The sequence below is a fragment of the Haemaphysalis longicornis genome, unplaced genomic scaffold (assembly GCF_048455015.1).
Source record: "Haemaphysalis longicornis isolate Haplotype H1 unplaced genomic scaffold, Haemaphysalis longicornis Haplotype H1 scaffold_2, whole genome shotgun sequence".
Lineage (NCBI taxonomy): Eukaryota > Metazoa > Arthropoda > Arachnida > Ixodida > Ixodidae > Haemaphysalis > Haemaphysalis longicornis.
Window position 1 is genome coordinate 247,315,870 of NW_027526295.1, and position 20,934 is coordinate 247,336,803.

At 49.1% G+C, this 20,934-nt stretch overlaps 2 protein-coding genes across 3 annotated transcripts in view; one reads left to right on the plus strand and one right to left on the minus strand.

Moving 5' to 3' along the window:
• The window catches only part of LOC144170330 (uncharacterized), a 46,997-nt gene extending 29,318 nt beyond the window's left edge, over positions 1-17,679 (minus strand). Inside the window, exon 1 of one of the 2 annotated variants that reach the window (XM_077700069.1) lies at positions 17,131-17,654. In XM_077700069.1, the coding sequence (XP_077556195.1) occupies positions 17,131-17,379 (249 nt within the window). In that variant the 5' untranslated portion in view covers positions 17,380-17,654. Of the gene's footprint in view, positions 1-17,130 lie in introns of both variants that reach the window. The other variant, XM_077700067.1, reaches the window with a different exon arrangement.
• Ssp3 (SCAPER domain-containing protein short spindle 3) overlaps positions 1-20,934 on the plus strand; it is a 186,089-nt gene that overhangs the window by 87,967 nt on the left and 77,188 nt on the right. The gene's annotated exons all lie outside the window — the stretch shown is intronic.

The following is a 20,934-nucleotide window of genomic DNA, read 5'->3' on the forward strand; positions in this document are numbered from 1 at the left end:
GATACAAGTAGTAAATTTCAGGGGAGTGGAATTACAATCAGCTCCACGCATATGCCGGTTTCGCGGCGCCGGTCTGGGACACACGCCTGGCGCTTATTCGGACCGAATGTACCGCACTAAGATCGCGTCAGAAACGTTTGCACTCTTGTAAATACACCCCATTTGCGAACAGAGTGACTGCTCCACATAAATATGTATCTCGAACGCTTACAACCGGTAAATCCCAGTCGTGAGCGTGTCGCGGAAGCAGCGACGACAGTGGTGAGCAGTCCGGAGCCTCCCGCGACTACTTTCGGAACGGACCAATAGGGGGATTTCAGTGGCGCCCCTACTGATGCCCCTAAAGTTACTTTTTAGGGGCCTTGGCCCCTAAAGGCAGGGCTCGAGGCGTATAACGCGGCTATACGCCTCGGTCTTCGCGATGGCTGCGCCGCCTGCCGCCACTTCTCCGCAGCGTCTACGGGAGCAGTGCTGCGCGGCCTATAGGGGCTTATGCAGTGTTTTGGTTCTTTTTCGCTCCTTTTTGTCTTTCCGCTCCCTCAACAACGTGTTATGGTAATGTCTGTAAGCAAACGGTTCGTTTAGGGCACTTCAAAAAACAGCTGCGTCTTGGTAGGTTGCTCGAACGCCAACAAGAACTATCGGGGGAAGCAGGTTCTGTGTCTTCTTGCCTCTCTTACGGGCGTCGGTGACGGCAGCAGCTATTGGCGGTGAGCGCGACCACGGGCGGCGCTGCGAAACGCGCCTCCGTGACGTCAGTTTAGGGATTCTCGCATTTGTCGTCTGCTACAATCGGGCTCGCTCTCCCGGCTGTTTGCGCTCGTTTGACCTTTGATGCTTGTCCGCAACCAGATTTCGCGTACGCACAACTTTTTATCATAATAAAATACTCAAAATCGCATACACTAACTCAAACCATGGTTTAAAGTACAGTTGTTGATATGTACCGCTCCGGAAGCAACATTGCCGGCGTCGCCTCATTCCTTGCGAAGCCGGTCTGGTGCGGAGCGCGAAAAATCGGAGCTAGGCGCCAGCTTCTGTATTCAGCAATCTTTCGAACAAAGGGAACAGTCAGAGTCTAATATTGGCAACAGCGAAAATGCGACACCATAACAAACTCCAGGCGTTAGGGGCTGTCGGTTTTGGCAGAAGGCATTACGATTCCCAATTATCGTATGTAAGGTAAAACAGTTTTTACAACCTTGTCGAACGTTCGAAAGTATTGTATCACATCACTTTACGTTGTCATGGCATGAGAGTATGCCAACATGCACTGTGGGGCGCAAAAAAATGTATGGAGTTCCAAGTAACCTAGTGTGTGTATAGGCGCTGTGCTTGTTTTATACCAGATTTATAATCAGTATGGGGGCTTATTGAGCAAAACGAGGTACGACAACAACAACAACAAAAAAAATTAGGAACACTATTTGTTTAGAGCTGGAGGGATATTTCTGTACATTTCCCAAAGCCATATCTTCCCAATATGCAGATATGCGTTATAGTAAAACTGCACTCAAGAGGAGACGGAGAGGGAGGAGCAGAGAACTTTATTTCAAAGTAAAATCGATCTGCTTAGTGGGCGGGCTCCACAGTCCAGGAAGAGAGAGCAAGAGTAATCATTCTTCAATTCATAGAACGCCATCCCGAGTAGTCCAGGATCTTTTCTTTACGCCTGAAGGGGTGGGAAAACAATAAAGAGCTGCTTGGACATGCTCATTGGTTTCGATTCTTGTTACACTGAAAACCCGCACGTATACTATTTTTTGCGTTCGTTGGCGAGTATATTGAGCCTTCAACACCGTAATCATGTCATAACTGTTCGGGTTGAGATACAGCTCGTTACGATAACGATGGTTACGATAGAAATTGGAGTCACAAAAGCCGCCTTCGAGTACTGTGGACAACGTTGTCCGCGCTGTTTCGCGGGGGCATACCGGGCTACCACAAACCTCCTTATCGCATTTGCATCCGAATAAACAACGCACGCTGCGGATATGCACCTTCTTGCACGCAGCCATAACGAAGGCCAATGTGTGAAGAAGGTACTGTATGCATTACAGCATGAAGAATATATCCACACGAACTTTGTGAGTCTCCCAAAACCTCCCAATAAGGCGTTTGAGACGCTGCGGAAAAATTAATGCGTTGCGCACAGAAAAGACATTCATCTCATACAAGTCAACAACAATGGAAGAAATAGGAGACAGCCGTCTAATTTCCTGCTGTGCGATGCCCGTGTAGGGGCCCGCTGCTTGGTGCGTAGCATTAGACTGTTGAGTCTTCATAAGAGTACCTCAAAAATACTGTAGGGAGGCCTACGCATTTTGATTACTTATCGAGGAGCTCTGAGCACTGAGCCTCGCAAATGAGCTAGAAATGACGAGTTACACACGATTAGAGGCGTTTTCAATGCGGCCATTCGCAGTTTGGGTTTTAGCGGGTGCCGCGAAATGCGAGATTTTGTGTAAACAAAGCTGACCACGTGACCGTCGGACGGATATCACAGAGCAGAGCTGCCGTAGCACAGTCGAAGCCGCGTCGCCGGAAGTTTCTGCGAATGCCCCCACGTACTAATCTCGTGAGCCGCTTAATTAAAAAGCGACCGTGAACGTGACGCAGGCGCTGCGAGTGAAAATTGCTGCTGCGGCTAAAGAACGACGCGCGACGCTCGAGGCAGCGGGTGGGAAAACGCGCGCTGGGAGCAGCCGGCCGGTCTGCCTACAGGTCCGCCTACAGGTGTGTTCGGCTTAGCACTGGGGCGGACATTCGATTGCCGCTCTGGAGACTTTTAATGCAACCCGCCATCGCATGATTAACTCCTTTCTCATATCTGCCGCCATATTTGGGACTTGGGTCCCATTTCGTGCAGCGGTAACAAGCTATTTATTGCTCGAGCTACCTGCGCCGGCCTGCGCCACTTCGCGGCCGTGGCCGCGGCCTGCGCAGCGACCGTGCGGCTCGCTGAGTGCGCTTTTCGTGTTCCCGGCGCGTTTTCGCGTCCAGTGCAATAAAAACAATAAAAATAGAGTCCCTAATATCGCTGTAGACCCAACCTAGATCGCGGCCAGCTGCCCGACGAGCTTACGAAATCACGGCGCCTCCGCCGCCAAGGATCGGGTTGCTCGTTGTTCGAAAGCAGAAGCTCCGACCTCCGATTGGAGCGGCGAGCCGGCGGAAACGCCCGCAGTGCGGAAGCGGCCAACACAAACTCGTGACGTGTTTGGTTATTGTTTATTTATCTCGCCTTCAAAATTTTGTGTCAGTACCACGGAAAAATAAATGGCCTTCAAGTCCGGAAAATATGGAATACCTCTTACGGGAATGAAAAAAAACCCACTTTAGCTTCGGAAATGCTAAGCACGTTCAACTGAACTTAATGCAGTTAAGGCTAACTACATGCGGAATGCACTGCTATTTCGCAACACATAATGGGGGGAGGGGGGACGCTTAACTATTGTTGTGTTCAAATGCAGAGCGAAATCAAGGAATAAACGTTTTACCCAGTCGAAAAACACAACAGAAAAATACGACAGAATGATCCTGTGAGGGAATGGGACATCCTGTAGTCTGTAGTAAACCCTATCCTGTAGTCTGTAGTAAATCCTGTCCTGTAGTCTGTAGTAAATCCTGTCCTGTAGTCTGTAGTAAATCCTGTCCTGTATTCTGTAGTAAATCCTGTCCTGTAGTCTGTAGTTAATCCTGTCCTGTAGTCTGTCGTAAATCCTGTCCTGTAGCATGTAGTAAATCCTGCCCTGTAGTCTGTAGTAAATCCTGTTCTGCAGTCTGTAGTAAATCCTGTCATGTCTGTTTTCGTAGTAAATCCTGTCATGTCTCCAATTTCAACTTGTTTGGCATAAGAAATTTACTTCCCGTGATGTTTTTTTTCTATTAGGTACATGAAGTATGCAGGATTTTAATAAAATTTCATTTCAATTTCAATTTCAAAATTTCAATAACAATTTCAATCAAAATATGACCAACAAACATAAGCATTTGGGGTCATTCTTGACTTTCTGGTACAAGCTTGAAATTGTTTTCAGTGAATAACTGATTTCAGAAAGCTGTACCAAAAGGCATTTAAGCAATGCAACTAGTGGTACATTCATGCATGCAACACAAAAGTTTGATGTTACGCAGACTGCACATGCCTGATCACAGTCCGAAAAAAAAGCAGTTTGCGGTGTTTATCCATTTTATTTTCCTCTTTTTACAACACTGTTCCTGGGCACTACTGTGGCTTCACTTTTTGTCATGGAGAGGCTTTTACTGCCCTCTTATGCTGCTGTTACACAAAAACAAATAATTTTTATTTCATTGCCAAATATAAAAACAAAATATGGCGCGTTATTTGTATGCTCCATGATCGTGCTGACTTGGAAACGGTCAGAACTATAATTTCTTTTAGTACAAAACAGCTTTCATCCGCACGTCATGCGAAACTGCTCCTGCTGCAAATTCACGGGAACCTGGACGCTGGTACACGCCGGACGCGCCAACTCGTGGATCTAGCAGCCGCTGGAACGTAACGCTGGAACACGCCCGGCCTTTTTTCTTTAATAGCCGTGTAATTGCAAACCCGCGTAGCTGTTAACAAGAAATACAGAAGTCATTCCTTCAGGGAAACCTCAGTAGCGCTACAAAATTTAGCCAGAGTCATTTGGGCACTTTTCAGCTGATTTGGCAGGGCCAAATCGCGTCCCATCATCGCGTTCCGTCAATGACGCTCAACCTGTTCATAAAAGCAAATTTATTCTATAGAAAAAAAATATTAAACGATCATCGACAATAACCGTTCGAAAATTCGTTCCTTATATTAGTTAGGGCCATTAAAACACAAGTGAACAAATTTTTTTTTTACACTGCAAAACGTGAGAGAACGTGAGAAAATTAAAATGGAAAGTCAATCTTTAGCTGGAATGCTTGCCTTTGTGAACCTCGTTCCGTTGCATTCGCACAGCAAGGCGTGGAAGGGTATCCTGTTGCGAAAAGCGCACGTCTCTGTGGTGCTGCACTATCTTGAAGAGTATGCACGCACGATACCTGCCGAAGTCACGCAGGAATCGTGGCAAGGTCAGTCGATTGTCGAAGCACATCGCACGTATTCCAAATCACGCTGCCTGCGAGATTCGTCGCATTCACTCACATTAAAGTGCCAATTATCCCAAGCACCCCGGTTAGTCGTCGCTGGAGGAGTCCTCACATCGAGATGCTTGAAATCCGGACCACTGATCTTGCTTTTACCACAGCTTCCTAAGCTTCAAATGTTGCTGCTGACACTCCGCGGAGACATAAGATGCACGTTTTTACAAAAAAGTTAAGCCTAACTTCAACTGAGCAAAGCGCCGATGTGAAATGTGAACGAGCCACTGGGCAACGCAGCCACCGCAAATTTTGACCGGGAGACGAAAAGCAGGAGGGAACAAAGGAAGGAAGGGTAAGGAGGGAACCGGCCGATCACGAGAAGTTGTTTCACGACCCCTCCTGACCCCTCTCGATTCTTCGTATTGTGGTCTCCCCGTGCCGCGAGTTCTGCCGCGACGCGACATGCCTGCAGTGGTGACGATGCTTCCCCGAACTTCTTCCGAAGGGCCGGGCTAGAGGGAAGGCGCGCGTTTTCTTTCTTTCTACATTTATTTTTTTTAACACATCTCGGTAATGCAGCGAGTTCACTGGCGCCGTTTCTTTTTTTTTTTTTTTTTCACACAGGTAGCGGCAACTGGTTCGCTGTTTTTAAAATCTTATTTTAACTATTTCGGCTTGATTGGACACATGTTTCGCGTTCAAATAAAAAAATTGCTCGCAAAAAAAATAAAACAACAGCACGCAGATTGAAACAATGGGGCTCTCAAAGACACCCAGAAATACATGTCAGAATGTGCACTGCAATTATTACACCACGTCTTCAAAAAGCACATCTTGCTTGTTTTTTATGCGTCCGTTTTGCCGAGCGGCTACCCTTGTTTCCTGATTCTTTTATCAAACATTGTTACACAGTACAATATATGCAATTGCAATTCACTCAAAGAACCCAAGGAATTTCCGAAGTTCTCTATGTATCCATTTTTTTTTTATTATGGGGCTACGCTTAGATGCTCCAACATTAGTGTGATTTGTGCTAAGTTGTGTTGTTAATTGCAAATTTGTAGCGAAGGTTTTTTCCAACACGGCCGGAATGCTAATGGCCGCAATGCAGCAAACGTTCATTACAACAGGCGCTTGCAATGCAATTGAACGAGATGACCGTCACTCGCACGCAGCATTGTTTCCGTGCACCGCACGCTAAAAAAGTGGGATTTTGCGGCACCGCACGGGCCGCAAACACCAAGTTTCGGAGCATCTGCGTCGATCGCGGCGCGCGGAATTCCCGTGTCCAGCCAAGCAGCGGCACCATACCATCCCGTACTATCCCGTTCGTGCTATCCCCTTCGCATTGGCTGAAGCCCTGTCCCCAAAGGCAATGTCCCCATGTTATTCGATGCTCTCCAGCAACCTCCCTGCGTTGCTGTCGTTCAGCGCGGCGTTTTCCTGTGTATTCCGTTCTTTCCGGGCTATTCCATCGCTCTCCTAATGCCGGAAAACGCGGGGTTTTCCGACAGGGTAAGCAAGAGATTTTGTAGCAATACTGAACAGTCTGTCATGTGACACTTTCGCAATGGATCTAACATTCTCTTTCACACTATAAAAAATCTGCAGGGACTACAAAATGATCTGTCGCATGGTAGATAATAATGGTAATTACGGAATGCTGAATGTAGTGGCTGAAGGACAGTCTGTGGGCCAACAGAAGTTTGTGTAGCGCCTACAGGGTGTTGCACAATAACTGGTACAACAGAAATGTCTCATGCGACAGAAATTTTGTAGTTCTATTATCATACGCACAAGCTGCGCGTTCACTTTTCTTTTGTTTTTCGACTTCAACGAAAGGCTGATCACTTGGAGGGCGCATTTTTTGAAGAATACCGGGTAGATAGTTCACAAGCGATAAAAGGTGTCGTTGGAAGAGTGTTATCTGATAAGGCCCTCTGATTTCAGTTTGTGCTAGATTTTGCAGGCTCACTGTGTCATATGACGATGTTTCGAAGAGTTTTAGTCGCGGGCGGGGATTACTCTACAAGCCTGTCTCCGCGCTGATCGCGGAGGATAAATGTAACAGATGAATTTTCGCGAGCGCTTACTTTACGTCGAGACGAGCCAGCATTAAATTTTCGTCGCGTGCTGAGTCCCGACTACAATTTTGGATTATCCGTCGTACTTCTGTCGTAGTGTTCGTGAAATCTCCGCCACATTGGCTTGTCCGGGGCAGGGATCAATAGATACTGGAAAGCGGAAATGGCATGCTTTCAGGTATGAGTGCTCCGCTAAATTATGTAAGCACACACACACAAAACCGATTTACATCGTAGTGTGTAGCCGTAGCATGACCATCCGAGAAAACGCTGCTTACGGAGACACTGTTCGCAAATTTCAAGGCAGTGGAATTACAGTCTCTCCGTGCCCGCTTCGCAACGCTGGTCTGTGACACACACCTGTCGCTTATACAGACCGAATGTACCACACTGCGACCGTATCAGAAACATTTACTCTCTCGTAAATACATTGCATTTGCAAACAAGGGGGACTGCTCCACATAAATATGTATTTCTAACGCACAGAAACGGTAAATCTCAGTCGTGAACGTGCCGCAAAAGCAGCAGCAACAGTGGGGAGCGGGCCGGCGACTTCCGCGGCGACTTTCGAAACGGGCCGCTGCGGCGCTTGCACAGGAAGTGGTTAAAGCGTCTGATGCGCGAAACGTTTTCCCTGGCTGGCGCTGGATGGCAGTACTCGTCCATACTCGCTTGTGACCAGTGAGACGAAAGGTCCAATTCGTCACGTGATCAGCGAGCCTAAATGTCCAACGAGACGAAAGGTCCAATCGAGCCTGAATGTCCAGCGAGATGAAAGATCCACCGAGTCTGAAGGTCCAATCGAGCCTGAATGTCCAACGAGACGAAAGATCCACTGAGTCTGAAGGTCCAATCGAGCCTGAATGTCCAACGAGATGAAAGGTCCACTGAGAAGTACGGTGCAACAATACTAAGGCCCTACTTTTTCATTCAAGACACGCATTTTTTTAAGATTAAGCCGATAGCGATAGGTTCAAGTGTGTTGTGCCGAACGTTACACTACGTTAATAAAATGAGCGTTGTGACAGTGCAGGTAGTCAGTCCTCTGCATGCCTCACTTTTGCGTCAATATAAAGCGTTGGACATGAACGTGCCGTACCGGATGGCTTCCGTCAACCTCCTCAAAATAGTTCCACCACAAAACAAAAAGAAAGTGTGATTTTGAGTATGGAAATCTATAAGACTGATCTGTTTGTTCGCGGCACAGAGTACCATTGTATGATTAATGGCGTGTGAGACTGGCCTGGAAATCAAAATTTCGCCAGTTACCCTTAAGCTAGAAAAACGCACTTCTGCTCAATTGATTTTTTAGCAACGTATGGGCAATCTTCTCGAGTTAGCTGGAGCACTCCTTAATGGTTGACTAGAATTACGTGCACACAGTCATCTCAACCGCTTCGAGAATAAATAATTGCATTCAAGCAGCATTGGCGGCTGGTGCTCTGTCTCTTGTTCGCTCCTTCGTTTCAAGTATATTTGTCCATCCCCCAATAGTTGTATGTCACTCCATCCGAGAGCGATATCCAACAACGGTATCCATTATCCCGACATCCATTGTGAAAATATTAAACGTGTTAAACGAGGGATTTCGAAACAAAATATACATCCAGTATTTTGCGTACAACCATGCATATGCATGGTGGAGGGCTACGGATTAATTGACGATGCGTAATTTTCTATAACGTGCGCTTAAATGCAGACACACTGATGCTTTTGCATCTCCTACGTTACGCTGCGTAGTCACCAACCGCAAGTTTGTGCTCAGTAACGCAGTCCGTACCTTGCACACTGAGCTGCCGGTGCGTAGTAAATTAAACATAAAGAGGGTATGTGCTTACTAAATTAAACGTGTTGTAGGGATGTGCGCAATTAAGCACTGTGGTGCTCTTGAACCGAAGAGGCCGGGTATTCATATATTACTCCACCGCTGTCGTCGTGTGGCGTAAAATTTCAATGTTCTTCAAATGTTCGTATTGTTTTTCGGTTTTAAAAAAACGCTGTGTATAAAGGTACGTCGGCCGTACCCGCAGCATTTCTTAAAGATACGTCGGACGTACCCGCAAAATTTCTTTAAGATACGTCGGACGTACCCGAAAGATTTTTTAAAGATACTTCGGACGTATCCGCGAAACTTTTTTAAGTACGTCGGTGTATTCGGTTTCACTCGGCCCAAACATGCAGCGTACGTTCAGCGTTTTCTCGCGTCGACGTCGCGTCGCCAGAAATGCATGGCGACGCGAGCTGAAACCAGCTCCCTCCCTCAAGATCAACTTCTGCTGGTTGAGAGGGCCAGTCGAGCAGGGACAGCACATGGTTACCTGAAATGAGGAACCACCCCACCTTAGTTCAATAAAAAGTTTTCTCTCTCTCTCTCTCTCGAGCGACGCCGATGTCTACGCTCGCCAGATATCGGCGTCGACGCAGCGCGAGAGAGCATCGGAAAGCGAGCGGCAGCGTCCGTCTTCGCGTGGTTTGGGGTCGTTCCTTTCAGCAAAAAACAATCAATTTCTTTTTAACTTACGGTAATCGGTTGCCTTGAGACAAATTGCAAGCTATTTCTGTTCGCAAGCGCTCATCCATTTGTGGCTTGTTCGGCTTTCATCGGGGAGATCGGGGATCTGCAATAGCTTTGTGTGAGTTAAATGAGGGAGCTCTGGTTACATCGCATCCAGTATTAGCATAATGTGGCTTTTCAGCAAGATCGGTGCGTGACGGGCAAGAGTTATCAACGCCAGAATTCTTGCGCATTCCATTCCATTCGTAGCTCCCGTGGCTTGCGCAGGGAGACCGGGGATGTGCGATAGCTTTTTTGGACTCAAATAAGGGAGCTGTGGTTACATCGCTTGTAGCACTAGCATTATTGTCCTCGGCTCCAAGATCGGTGCGCAAGAAGCAAGCGTTACCACTGCTCAAATCTCTCAAATACGACCAAAAGAAAGCACCGCCGACGCTATTCGTGGGCAGCCTCAGTTAGTACACCGAATTCTTCAAACCTCCTCTCCTCCTCGCGTTGTCGAGCGGTTAAGATATCGGCTTCTGTTTTGAAAGTCCGTGGTTTGAATCCTAGCAAAGACAATGTGTTTTTTTTTTCGGCGAGGGTTTTATCAGTTTTTTTTACAGGGTACAGACAGGGTGCCAGAGTACCCTGCCTGTCAGCCTACAAATGACGTTCGACAGTAACCTCAGTATCAAGGCAGCGCTGAAATTTGTTTTGCTTACAATGTGAATTCATGAACGTGCAGTAGGTACGCAACATGAAGGTTAAATCAAGTAGCAACTAAAGCAGTTGTGCGAGGTGCGTCTTCGTTTATCATTCTATCTTATTTTGTTCTGATTTGACCGTGATGGCTCGAGATACATTTCGCAGCATTTCAATATTTGCCCGCCAACATAATTAGCAATAAATAAAAACGCCAAGTGATTTTTTTTTTTGCTAAAGCTAAAATCTTGATAATTGCAGTTCAAGAAGCGACAATAACTGCTCATAAACGACTTCAACAGGGTGGCATACGTGTCCAGCAACGCCCGCCGACGCAGCGACTGGCGCGCGACTTCGCCGGTCTCCTGTGGGCCCGCGCGTTGACGCCGAACGACGCCGACGCGTGATTTCGCGTCCATGTGGTTAGGGCTTTACACAGGAACATATGAGGAAGAAAAAAAGAAAGATACTCGGGTCGCACATGATTTTGTTTCCTTCTTGCGAGAACCCGTAGTGGTCCGCATTCGATCTCTGACCTCAGCGAAGGCTCTAACCGCCCCTTCAAATAAGGTCCAACTAGAGAACACGAAGGAAAAAAATACATTCTGTGTCAGGTTAGGCATCGTTAGATTCTTGGCTTATATACAGCAAACGCGTGATGGTTTTGCCGTCGATGGTTCGAGATAACCACGCTAGTTTCGAGCAACGCCGCTTTCGAGCCACTCTGGGCCCTGTACGTCCGACGTATCTTTAAGAAATCTTGCGGGTACGTCCGACGTATCTTTAAGAAATTTTGCGGGTACGTCCGACGTATCTTTAAGAAATATTGCGGCTACGTCCGACGTATCATTAAGAAATATTGCGGGTACGTCCGACGTATCTTTAAGAAATATTGCGGGTACGTCTGACGTATCTTTAAGAAATTTTGCGGGTACGTCCGACGTACCTTTAGACAGAGCGTTTAAAAAAACGTCTTTCAGGGCTGGTGTGGAGTTTAGTGGGTGACCAAAGGCTGGCTCCATCAAATTATGCTGTTGCATTTGGCCCTCTTAACCCCTTTAAAAAAAGAGACAGGTAAAGACCTAAACAAATAAAAATGAAAGAGAATTATGAAGACGTGGCAGCAGGGTATGTGGCAGGGTACGTGGCAGCAGGTATTCCGAGTATGTATACGCACAGGTTGCTACTTCCTCTTAGTGTTTCCACTTCGCGCACAATTTTCTACTGGTTCCTTTGTCACGCTGGTCGACTGAACACAAGCAAAACGTATCTGCCGTTTGGAAATTCCGCTTTCCGATGCGTAAGTGCTAAATTTGGCGAGTATAAGCTTTAAGGACAATTTTTTATATGTTCTAAAGCTCATACCTCTCGATTACGCAGAAGTACAAATAGATAAAATTACTGCAAACAAGTATTTACTGGCATTAGTGCAACACGTGCATTATGCACAATCAAGAGCACCAAATATGTTTTAGCGAAGGCTTGAAGAAGCTGCTTTTTCAGCTTCCTGCGTGGTAAGAAGTATAAAGTGGGAACAAATTAGAGACTAAATGGAAAGTATCTGTTGTAGCTGTCCATTTTTTTCCCCCTTTTTCTAGCGTGTCTTTTACGGCTAACGCTGTTCATCGCATTTTTCAGTTAAATGTATTAGGTTAAGCTATAGTGAAGAACTTTTGGAAAGATAAACGCAGATTGTTGGTGTACACCATAAAGCATTTTTATGCCCAAAAAAGCCTTAGAAAATAGATCTCATGTCTTTTATGCGTCTTGTTTAAATATTGTTTTGGAAGTTGTTCTCATGCGAACACTCTATTTTAAGTTGACTCAATAAAAAGTGGTTTGTTGTGAAATAGGGTCTATAGGCCTTTACACGTGCAATGAACGGAAATTAATGAGACACATTACTGAGATGGGCACCCTTCCACAAGTTAGCAAGGTGTGCGTCAAGAGAGGCCGTTGTTCCGTCACATTCTATAACTTCACCAGACTGAGCCTTGGCGTCTTGCAAGGTGGCATTGAACTCTTCCAGCGTCGTTGGGGTGTTTAGGGAGCTTAATGCTCGGGTGGTTTGCCAGTTTATATGAGGAATATTTTTCTTTGTTCGGAGTCGCTTTCCGCAGAGGGTGATAAGTATTGGAAAGTGGTCGCTGCCCCACGAAGTGTTACATGGGTTCCAGTCGCATGAAATGTCAGGGGTAGCGAAGGTGAGGTCTGGTGTGGTGTTATTTTGACGAGGATGTAGGTCTATGCGGGTGAATGAGCCAGGATCGTTTAACAGAGTAATATCGCATTCCTCAATAGTGAACTCAAGATATGTGCCACGCAAATCTGAATAAGCGTAGCCCCACGTTGTGCTCTTAGCATTAACGTCCCCACCCACGATGATTTGGGTTCGGGGAAACTGCGAAACGAGGTGGTGCAGCCAGTCATACGTGATGCCTCTAATAGACTGAAGTGACTACGACGGGCTTGCCGTCTGGTAATCTAATGTGCACAATGACTGCTTCATGGTTTTCTGTACATTGCCCGGAAACTTTGAGTTGGCGGCCGGCGACGTCCGAGCGGATAAGAACCGCTGCCTGTCCTACAGGAGTCGACGAAGCACCACGGCTGGAATGGGTAATGGTGGGGTCGCTATACGTGGTGTCGAGGGATGCATCGGGTTTCCTGGAGGAGTATAATGAGGGGTGAAATTTGAGTGACGTGACTGCTGAGAATAGGGTCGGACTGATTGGAACTTCGACAGTTCCACTGTAAGATTTGCCACGAGTGCTTCATTGCGGACCAGTTTTGGGATGCGCAACCCTTCGTGGCGGTTCCTCACAAGATTCCGACTCAGATAGCCGGCCAGTAAGGTACTGAATCATAGCTGTGGCTTGTGTAATGTGTTGTTCCGACCGAATGCGTACTTTCTCAATTGCTTCCTAGCGAGAGAGGCGCTCCCGTTGAAGGTCACCTCGAATGAGTGCCAAGACTTGCATCACCTCAGACGTGTCTACGTTTTGTTTTCGCGCCACCTGGGAAGAAGGTGTGCGCTTAACGCTCTTGCTGCGGCTCGGACGCGAGGAACTTTTTGGGCGGGACTTTTGGGCAGTAAACTGTTTCAGGGTGTCTGCTGAGGGCGCCAATTGTGAAGTCTGCGAAGATGACGGTCCCTGCCGTATTGCCACCAACTCCTCTTTGAGGCGGCGGTTTTCCTCCCGTAGCCGTTGTATTTCATGACGTAAGCTTTTCCTTGGCGGGTTGACTGGAAGTGTAGCCGTGACCACGTATTATGTCGGACCAAGATGCACCCGGTTCTTAGTTGTCCTGACGAGAGTTTGCTTTGCGTTCCTGCTTAGATTTCTCAGAAACCACCCTGCTAGGACATGTGGGGTTGACCGCAAGGTGCCCATTTTCCCGGCACGCAACACAGAAGAGTGTGCGCTCACATGCGTCATCATCGGCATGCATGTGGCCACATTTACGGCAGACTGGCTGCTTGGGGCAATATTTGGCCATATGCCCAATGCTGTGGCAGTTGAAGCAAACCATGCGTTTGGGTGCTAACGGCGACACTGGTATTATAGCCATGTAGTACTTGACCACACGAGGAAGGGTTGGCGAATCGAAAGTGATTACGGCCCGATTGGTTCTGCCAATGCACTGGGCAGCGAGGACCTCAGACTGCTCACAGCGGAGCCATTGGAGTATCGTGGCATTGTCGTCGTCCGGTTCAACCGTGGTGACGCCTCTGGACGTGTTGGGGCGATGGGGGAACATTTGGACCTCTATAGGAACACTAACGTTTCCGGCGTTGTACGTGTAGCTGGGTCTGGTGGCATTGCTTAGTCGCGTTGCATGCTGAACGTCATAAACGGTGATCTGAATGCAGTTGCGTGCTACGTCATACCTATGAGTAGATAACTCTGCATGCTCCTCAGAAGGAGCTGTAGTCCCTATAAGTGTAGCAAGGGCAGTTTTGGGAATGTCTCGTACGCTGATTTTCGTGAGTGGCCTGAGCAAAAGTAGGGAGCGGGGTCTACTCACCCTGTCCAGTCTTGTGATGGCCGTCTTGCGGGTTGGGCGACGCCGTTGCCACGGGGTCCAGGGGCCAGCGGCTTGGTCAACTTCATCTCCTTCCATGCCTTGCGCCTCCAGTTGAGCGTCTTGATTGGGATGTCCAGCTTGCGTATCGTGCGGAGTGTGAGCGACTGCTGTGTGGGCACTCTCGGCGAGCAATTCGAAGGCATTCCTGAGCTGAAGGGGGCCCGGTTGAGCTCCGGAGGCCATGCTGTGAGGCAGCCGACGCGCTCCAGTCGCTCGTGCCGCGTTCCCGGCGGCGACCACGCCGCTGGAACCCGGCTCGGTGAGCGTTAGGCTTAGCGCCGCGTGGCACTAAAAACGTCCGTGAATGTCCTCCCAGGGGGGTAAATCAGGTATCAGAAAATACGCACAAGTTCCGCCGATGTTCACGAAGAACGTGGTCACCTCAAAAAACCAATACGCCTGGTGGGAACGGCGATAAACACTTTAAAAGACGGAGTGCATCTAATCTCCAACGAGTCATCTCTAACGATTGAGTGATCACCTCCCCCTCTCCTCCCTTCTTCCCCTTCCCCAACTACGGTCATGTGGCCTCCCCAATATTAATGAATGTCATTCATTCATTCGTTACTGAGATACCGTGAGTGCGCCTTGGGGAGAAAGGGAGCCATATCAGAATTTGTGGCGCGATTTTACTTGTTGAGTTTTGTTGCACACCCCATAACGTGAGAAAAATTGTGCTAAGTTTTACTAGAAATCAGTATCACGCAGAAGTTACGAATGCTTGCGTTTGAACCAACCGCCAAAAATATTAATCCTGAGAAAGACAACCAGAAAGAATTCAAAGAAGCGCAGCGCATGCACAAGATAAGCCTAAATTGCAGCTATACTCGGTAACAACTAAAGAACGGCACCACCTCATGTAGTGTATCACTCCGCCAAAGCGCCGGACCCGTGACGTCGGTGCGCGCGCGTTTTGAAAGAGGTTTGCTATGAATGTTGATATCGTCTGCCTTGTCTCACGCAGTTTGTTTGTCGTCACTGGAGTCGTTTATAAGCATATTAAGTCTAAAAAATCACAAGAACGGCTCACGCCATGTTCAAAATATTCCCAGTAACGCCCTACTTGCACCGCGCGGAGAAACACCCGGCTACGGTGATAAGGCACAGCGGCAACTTCCGGTGCCGTTCTTAAGTTGTCACCGAGTATAGTCGCTTTTCTCCGAATGCGAGAACCACTTCTTGACGTCCGCTGAACACTCTCGAGTTGTGTGTTTTTAACTAGCTTAAACCGTGCTGAATAATTGGCTAGAAGTGGTCATTAATTGCGGCAGTAGCCGATTTGGCTTGAGAATTTCCGCTTTATATTTCTGGCATCAACTATTAGAGCCTGGGGTGTTCCAATGAATGCCTGCGCATTTCGTAGACAGGAGCACTGACAACCGTATTTCGGTGGTTAAGCTACAATTACAACCTCTCGGGAACCTAGAAAAACCACTTTAGGAAAATGATATTTGGCATAAAGCTAGAAGTCAACGTGAAGATTACAACGCCAAAAGAACATTTCAGGTTTCTGAATATTTTTTTGTGTGTAATTCGCTGTCAAATCTAACTCCGCATGCATTTCTATGGGATAGTTCCCATGGCTCAGGAACCCAGTCACGCAACGTGCGCGACTTGAAACTGTGCACAAAGCAAGTATTCACCCCAAATATTAGCTGTGCAAAAGAACTTTTCATTTCGCTAAAAAATTGCAGAGTAATCACTGTTGAAAGGACTGCCATGAGCGGGAAAGCTGCACATGGCATAGGCGAAGGCGTCCCTGTACCGAGATCTGGCGCCTCGTGAGCGAGCGGCGAGCAGAACAGCTGCCTGGGTGTTAACAAAAAGCTGAGAGCGTGAGATGATCAGCGACGACACAGGAGCAGCACCCAGACGTGCTTACATGACTCGAGCGGAATAACGCTTCTTACGCAAGCCCGTAGCGTTCTGACGCGGGTCGCTGAATGGGCGGAAATCAGTCGCAGAAGCGCGAACGGTTCCACCGTCTTCCAGCGCTTTTCGCACGGCACACAAGAGCACCCTCCCCAGGTCTCGTGATGGCCAGCGCACGTTGTGTCTGATAGAGAGGGAAAAGAAGGTTACTCAGCAGACGGTGCCTATTCAACGACAGGTCCGAACAAGTCGACGCTAGAACTGCGGACGTGAATCACCGCCAACGATGGCCCGCGCAACAGACAGGCCCCGGCTTGCCGTAACTTATTCGAGGAAGCGGGCTTTGCCGCAACACACGCACACTTCACTGCACTGCACCAAACTTGTATTACGCGCACACAGGAAAGCGGGAGCGGGGCGCTGAATGGTGACAAGGCCTAAAAGACCCAAGGGGCGTTACCCGCCAGCGTTTGGGGTTCCTTTTTTTTTTTTTTTTTGTTTCTTGCCCTGCTTTCCTTTTGCGCTAGTGTTGTGGCCTCCTCAAGCATGGTGTGGAGCGAGCTGCTGATCATATTTGAGAGCCTGCCAAGAGGGAAGTCTTTCGGTAAGCCGGTCACGGACGTGATGGGGCTATATTGAGCATCGCTAAGGCGGAGAAAGTCTGTGTTTGTCCTCGTACGTCGTCGCCGAGGGTCTGTATACTTCTTGTGCTACTGAAGCAAAGGGGGCCTTATCCCCTCCTCAGGCCCGCCGCGTGCTTATTCCTAAATGGCAGCTTTCCTGCCGCTTAAGCGAATATCGTACCTGAAGTCCGGCTGCAGCAGCAGCAGCAGCTGTAGTGGTTTCCTCCTTTTTGCCACCGGAGTGCATCAGGATTCCCAGGATGAGGGAGGCGAGGAAGGACACTACGATGGTCACCACCACCACAATGACGACGAGCTTGGGTTCGATGGGCTGGGGGGCTTGGTTTGTTGTTTGCGGCGGGGTCGACGACGAATCCGTCTCGTCGCTCGAGAACATGCTGCTAGCGTCCAGGGGTGGCTTCAACGCCATCCTCCTCCCGGTCCAGCAGGTCTAAGCTGCGTTCCTGCTGCTCCTGGCCGACGCTGCAGCTCTCTTCATTCCTTTCTCGCCAGTGAGGCATGACCACATCGGAGATTGGCCACTCACATAACGGGAAAGGGGGGAGGAATAAACGATCCCCGGGGAACGCCCACCACCTTGGGCCCTCTTCACCAGCCAAAGCTGTTCGTTAGAGTTCGGGCTGGGTACGTGAACTGTCGCAGTGCTCAGATGAGGATAATGCAGGGGTTCTAGGTGGGCGTTCTGATTACAGCGTCACATGACATGATGTAGTGTGCCTGGAGCCTCGCAGAAGCGGCACTGCGAGGAGCATAGGGCGGGGGCGAGACCGTGGGCCCTTGTGGGGTGGGGAAGAGTGTTTGTACGCCTCGAAGGTGACGCTCTTGTTCCTTATCGCGGGCGACGTTGGTGCGGCGGCTTCCGAAACGCGCTCATTTGTAGAACGCGAACGCCTAGGAAAGTTGGCGAGAGTCTGTGCTAGCAAGTGCAGTGAGCCGTGACTAGCCGGTGGCAGGCGCCATAGCCGCGCCTCGGCCCCTCACTACGAAGGTCATTTGAAGCTGTTCGTAACTGCATCCTTCCTGATGGTCAGTGAAGGTGCGGCAACGACCGGGTCTTTCCGCCACCGGTTGTTCACAACGTGCGGCTGGCGGCACCGGCTTACGTAACGGCGTCAATCATCCTGCCACGACTGCCTGACGTTTCCGCGTCTCTCGCCAGCCCCACCATATACATCTGTGCGTGGTTCGTTCAAACCAAGAGCGCATGTCGGACCCGCAATATTGTTACGTGGTAGTCGAAGCTTTCCCTGACACCCGCCGCGGTGGCTCAGTGGCTAAGGCGTTGCGCTGCTGAGCACGAGGTCGCGGGTTCGATTCCCGGCCGCGGCGGCCGCTTTTCTGATGGAGGCGAAAAGCAAAAACGCCCGTGTGTACGAGATTTCGGCGCACGTTAAAGATCCCCAGGTGGTCAAAATTAATCCGGAGCCCTCCACTACGGCGCGCCTCATCGCCTGCGTTGCGTCGGCGCGTTAAACCCCAGAATCAATCAAAGCTTTCCCTGACAAGGTCGCTGTTGTCGTCCTTCCGTGACGTTAGGCCAGTGGCGTAACTATAGGGTGGGGCAGGGGGGTTCAAGTGCCCCGGGCGCCACTTGTGAGGGGGCGCGCAGCCGAGTCCGGGCAACATGCGCCCGAGTGGAAAAAATTTCAGCAGGGCGGCTCAGCCGAAAAAGTCGCTGTTGAAGAGAGTGCTAGTTTGGGCTTGTCGGTAAAAGAATAGCGCTGAAGACGACAAGGACGAAGAGAGGGAGACACACACGGCACGCTATGCGGGGAGAAACATCTGGCGCTAACCGTGCGCATCCTCCGCATGGGGCCTCCGTGCGTTTCTCCCGCCCTTCGTCGTTGCCGTCTTCAGCGCTATTCTTTTGTTACAATGTCGCTGTTCAAGTAGTTCAATTGCCCTTCTTGTCGTGAAGCGCCGCGCCTATATGCGTGAATACCTAGGTACGCCTGGATCAAGGAGTCCGGGAGGCAACCCCAGATGATATCCCTGCAGAGTGCGTGCGTGCGTGTTGCATGCATGTGTTTTCTTCTCTTCTCATTTGTATTCCAGCAGCAAGGGGGGGTGCTTAAAATTAAAATTTGCGCGCTTATATTTCGATTAACACTTTGCAGATATTATTACAAGGCGAGGTAAACCGCATGCAGTGCACTGAATGGATCATCATTTATTTATTCACGAAAGCTTTATGGTCATGGTTCCTTGAAAAACTACCCACCGCGAATGCTCAGTGGAAAGCGGTGCGCAACTGTGCTCGCGGTTGGATTCCGTGTTTCCAGCCGCAGTGATTATTTTTCTGATGAAGATGAAACACTGAAACACCCGTCTTCGTGGATTTTCGCAGCTCGTTGAAGGGAACCAAAGGTGTTTTTAAGATGTGTTAAGGACCCGGTCAGTCAGCAAATTACTGCCGTAAGTTCAAACCGTATGATCATTCAATCGCATGTAGCCCATGCTGCAACGGTGGAAATAACTTGTTTTCCAACTGAAGAGTAACTACAAAACCGGTTATCCACGAAAAAAAAAAATTACGAGGGATGCTTGGAACTTGGAGTGTGAAGGCGCAAGCCTAGTGGACCTTCCGTTGACAGGCTGTTGAACCTTCGGTCAAACTATGCGCCGCGTCTGTCACCACTTCACAAGCCCCGTGAAAGCACCCTTCGAGCCTCGTTGCCCACCTGGGCAAGACGATCTCGTCGTTGACGACTCTTCTTGACCCTTCTTCTCATCATGCGCGGGAAATTGTTTGATCTCAGCCTCATAGAGCGCGGACCCTGGCATGAGTTGCGAAATAAATGTTTACTCTCTATCTCTCGTTCACCTGTCGCGGTGGCTAAGGCGTTGTGCTGCTGAGCACGAGGTCACGGGTTCGATTCCCGGCCGTGGCAGCTGCTTTTCTGATGGAGGCGAAAAGCAAAAACGCCCGTGTGTACGAGATTTCGGCGCACGTTAAAGATCACCAGGTGGTCAAAATTAATTCGGAGCCCTCCACTACGGCGCTCCTCATCGCCTGCGTTGCGTCGGCGTGTTAAACCCTACAACCGATCTCTATCGTTCCGCTCACTAGCCATTGCCGGAAGCATCTTGTTCGCGATCCCGTTGGAGCCTTCACCACCCTTCATGGCGGCTCGTATTGCACTGCGGCAGCGGCCTACCCTCCTCTTGCGTCGCGGTTTTCCTTTCATGGCCCGCGCTGCGTCGCCCTTTTTCAGATCCCTCCTCCTACCCTCCTCCCGCACTGCTGTTTCCCTTTAGTGGCGCGCGATCCCAGGTTCGTGCAACTGCAACGTTTTTGGACCACCTATTTTCTGTACCTCACAACGCGCGCGCTCCAACATCTAGATCTAAGCCTTTCGTCTAAAAAAAACTCTCATCTCCGACTATCTCCGCTAACGTGACACCTGAGGAGGAGTGAAGCACGCAGTTTGTAAGTCTCTCTTGCCACGCGGCGCGCGCTGATTGGGCGCCGGAGAAGCGCCGGCGGGACGAGCACTCGCGCGCCAGCTGAGGCGGTGCGCCCTCTCTTTGAACTGGACAAAAGCGATTAAATGAAACAGACTAGCCGTAAGTTGTCTTCGTGTCGCATGCCGAAGCTTGCTAAGAAGTATGCTTTACGGGGGAAAACCTCGCGTTTAAACCAATTTCCAGACGGAATTGAACAAATTTTCTGTTATTAGTGTTTAATATTCCTGTATTCTAAATTAGTTTAAATCGTGTTAGTTTATTTTTAACCGTTTTTCTCCATTATACACTTGTTTCTTGACTATCGTTTGACAACTTGATTTACCGTGACGGCAGGAGGCAAAAACGACAGGAGACGCCGACAGCCCGAGCCCAAGGTGCTTCGCCCATAAACTAGAATAGCCGCATGGTCACTTGGAAACAGCGCGTTAGAACGTCCTATCTGGTTCTTTGCTCCGTGGTCCTGTTCTAACGCGCTGTTTCCAAGTAACCATGTCGC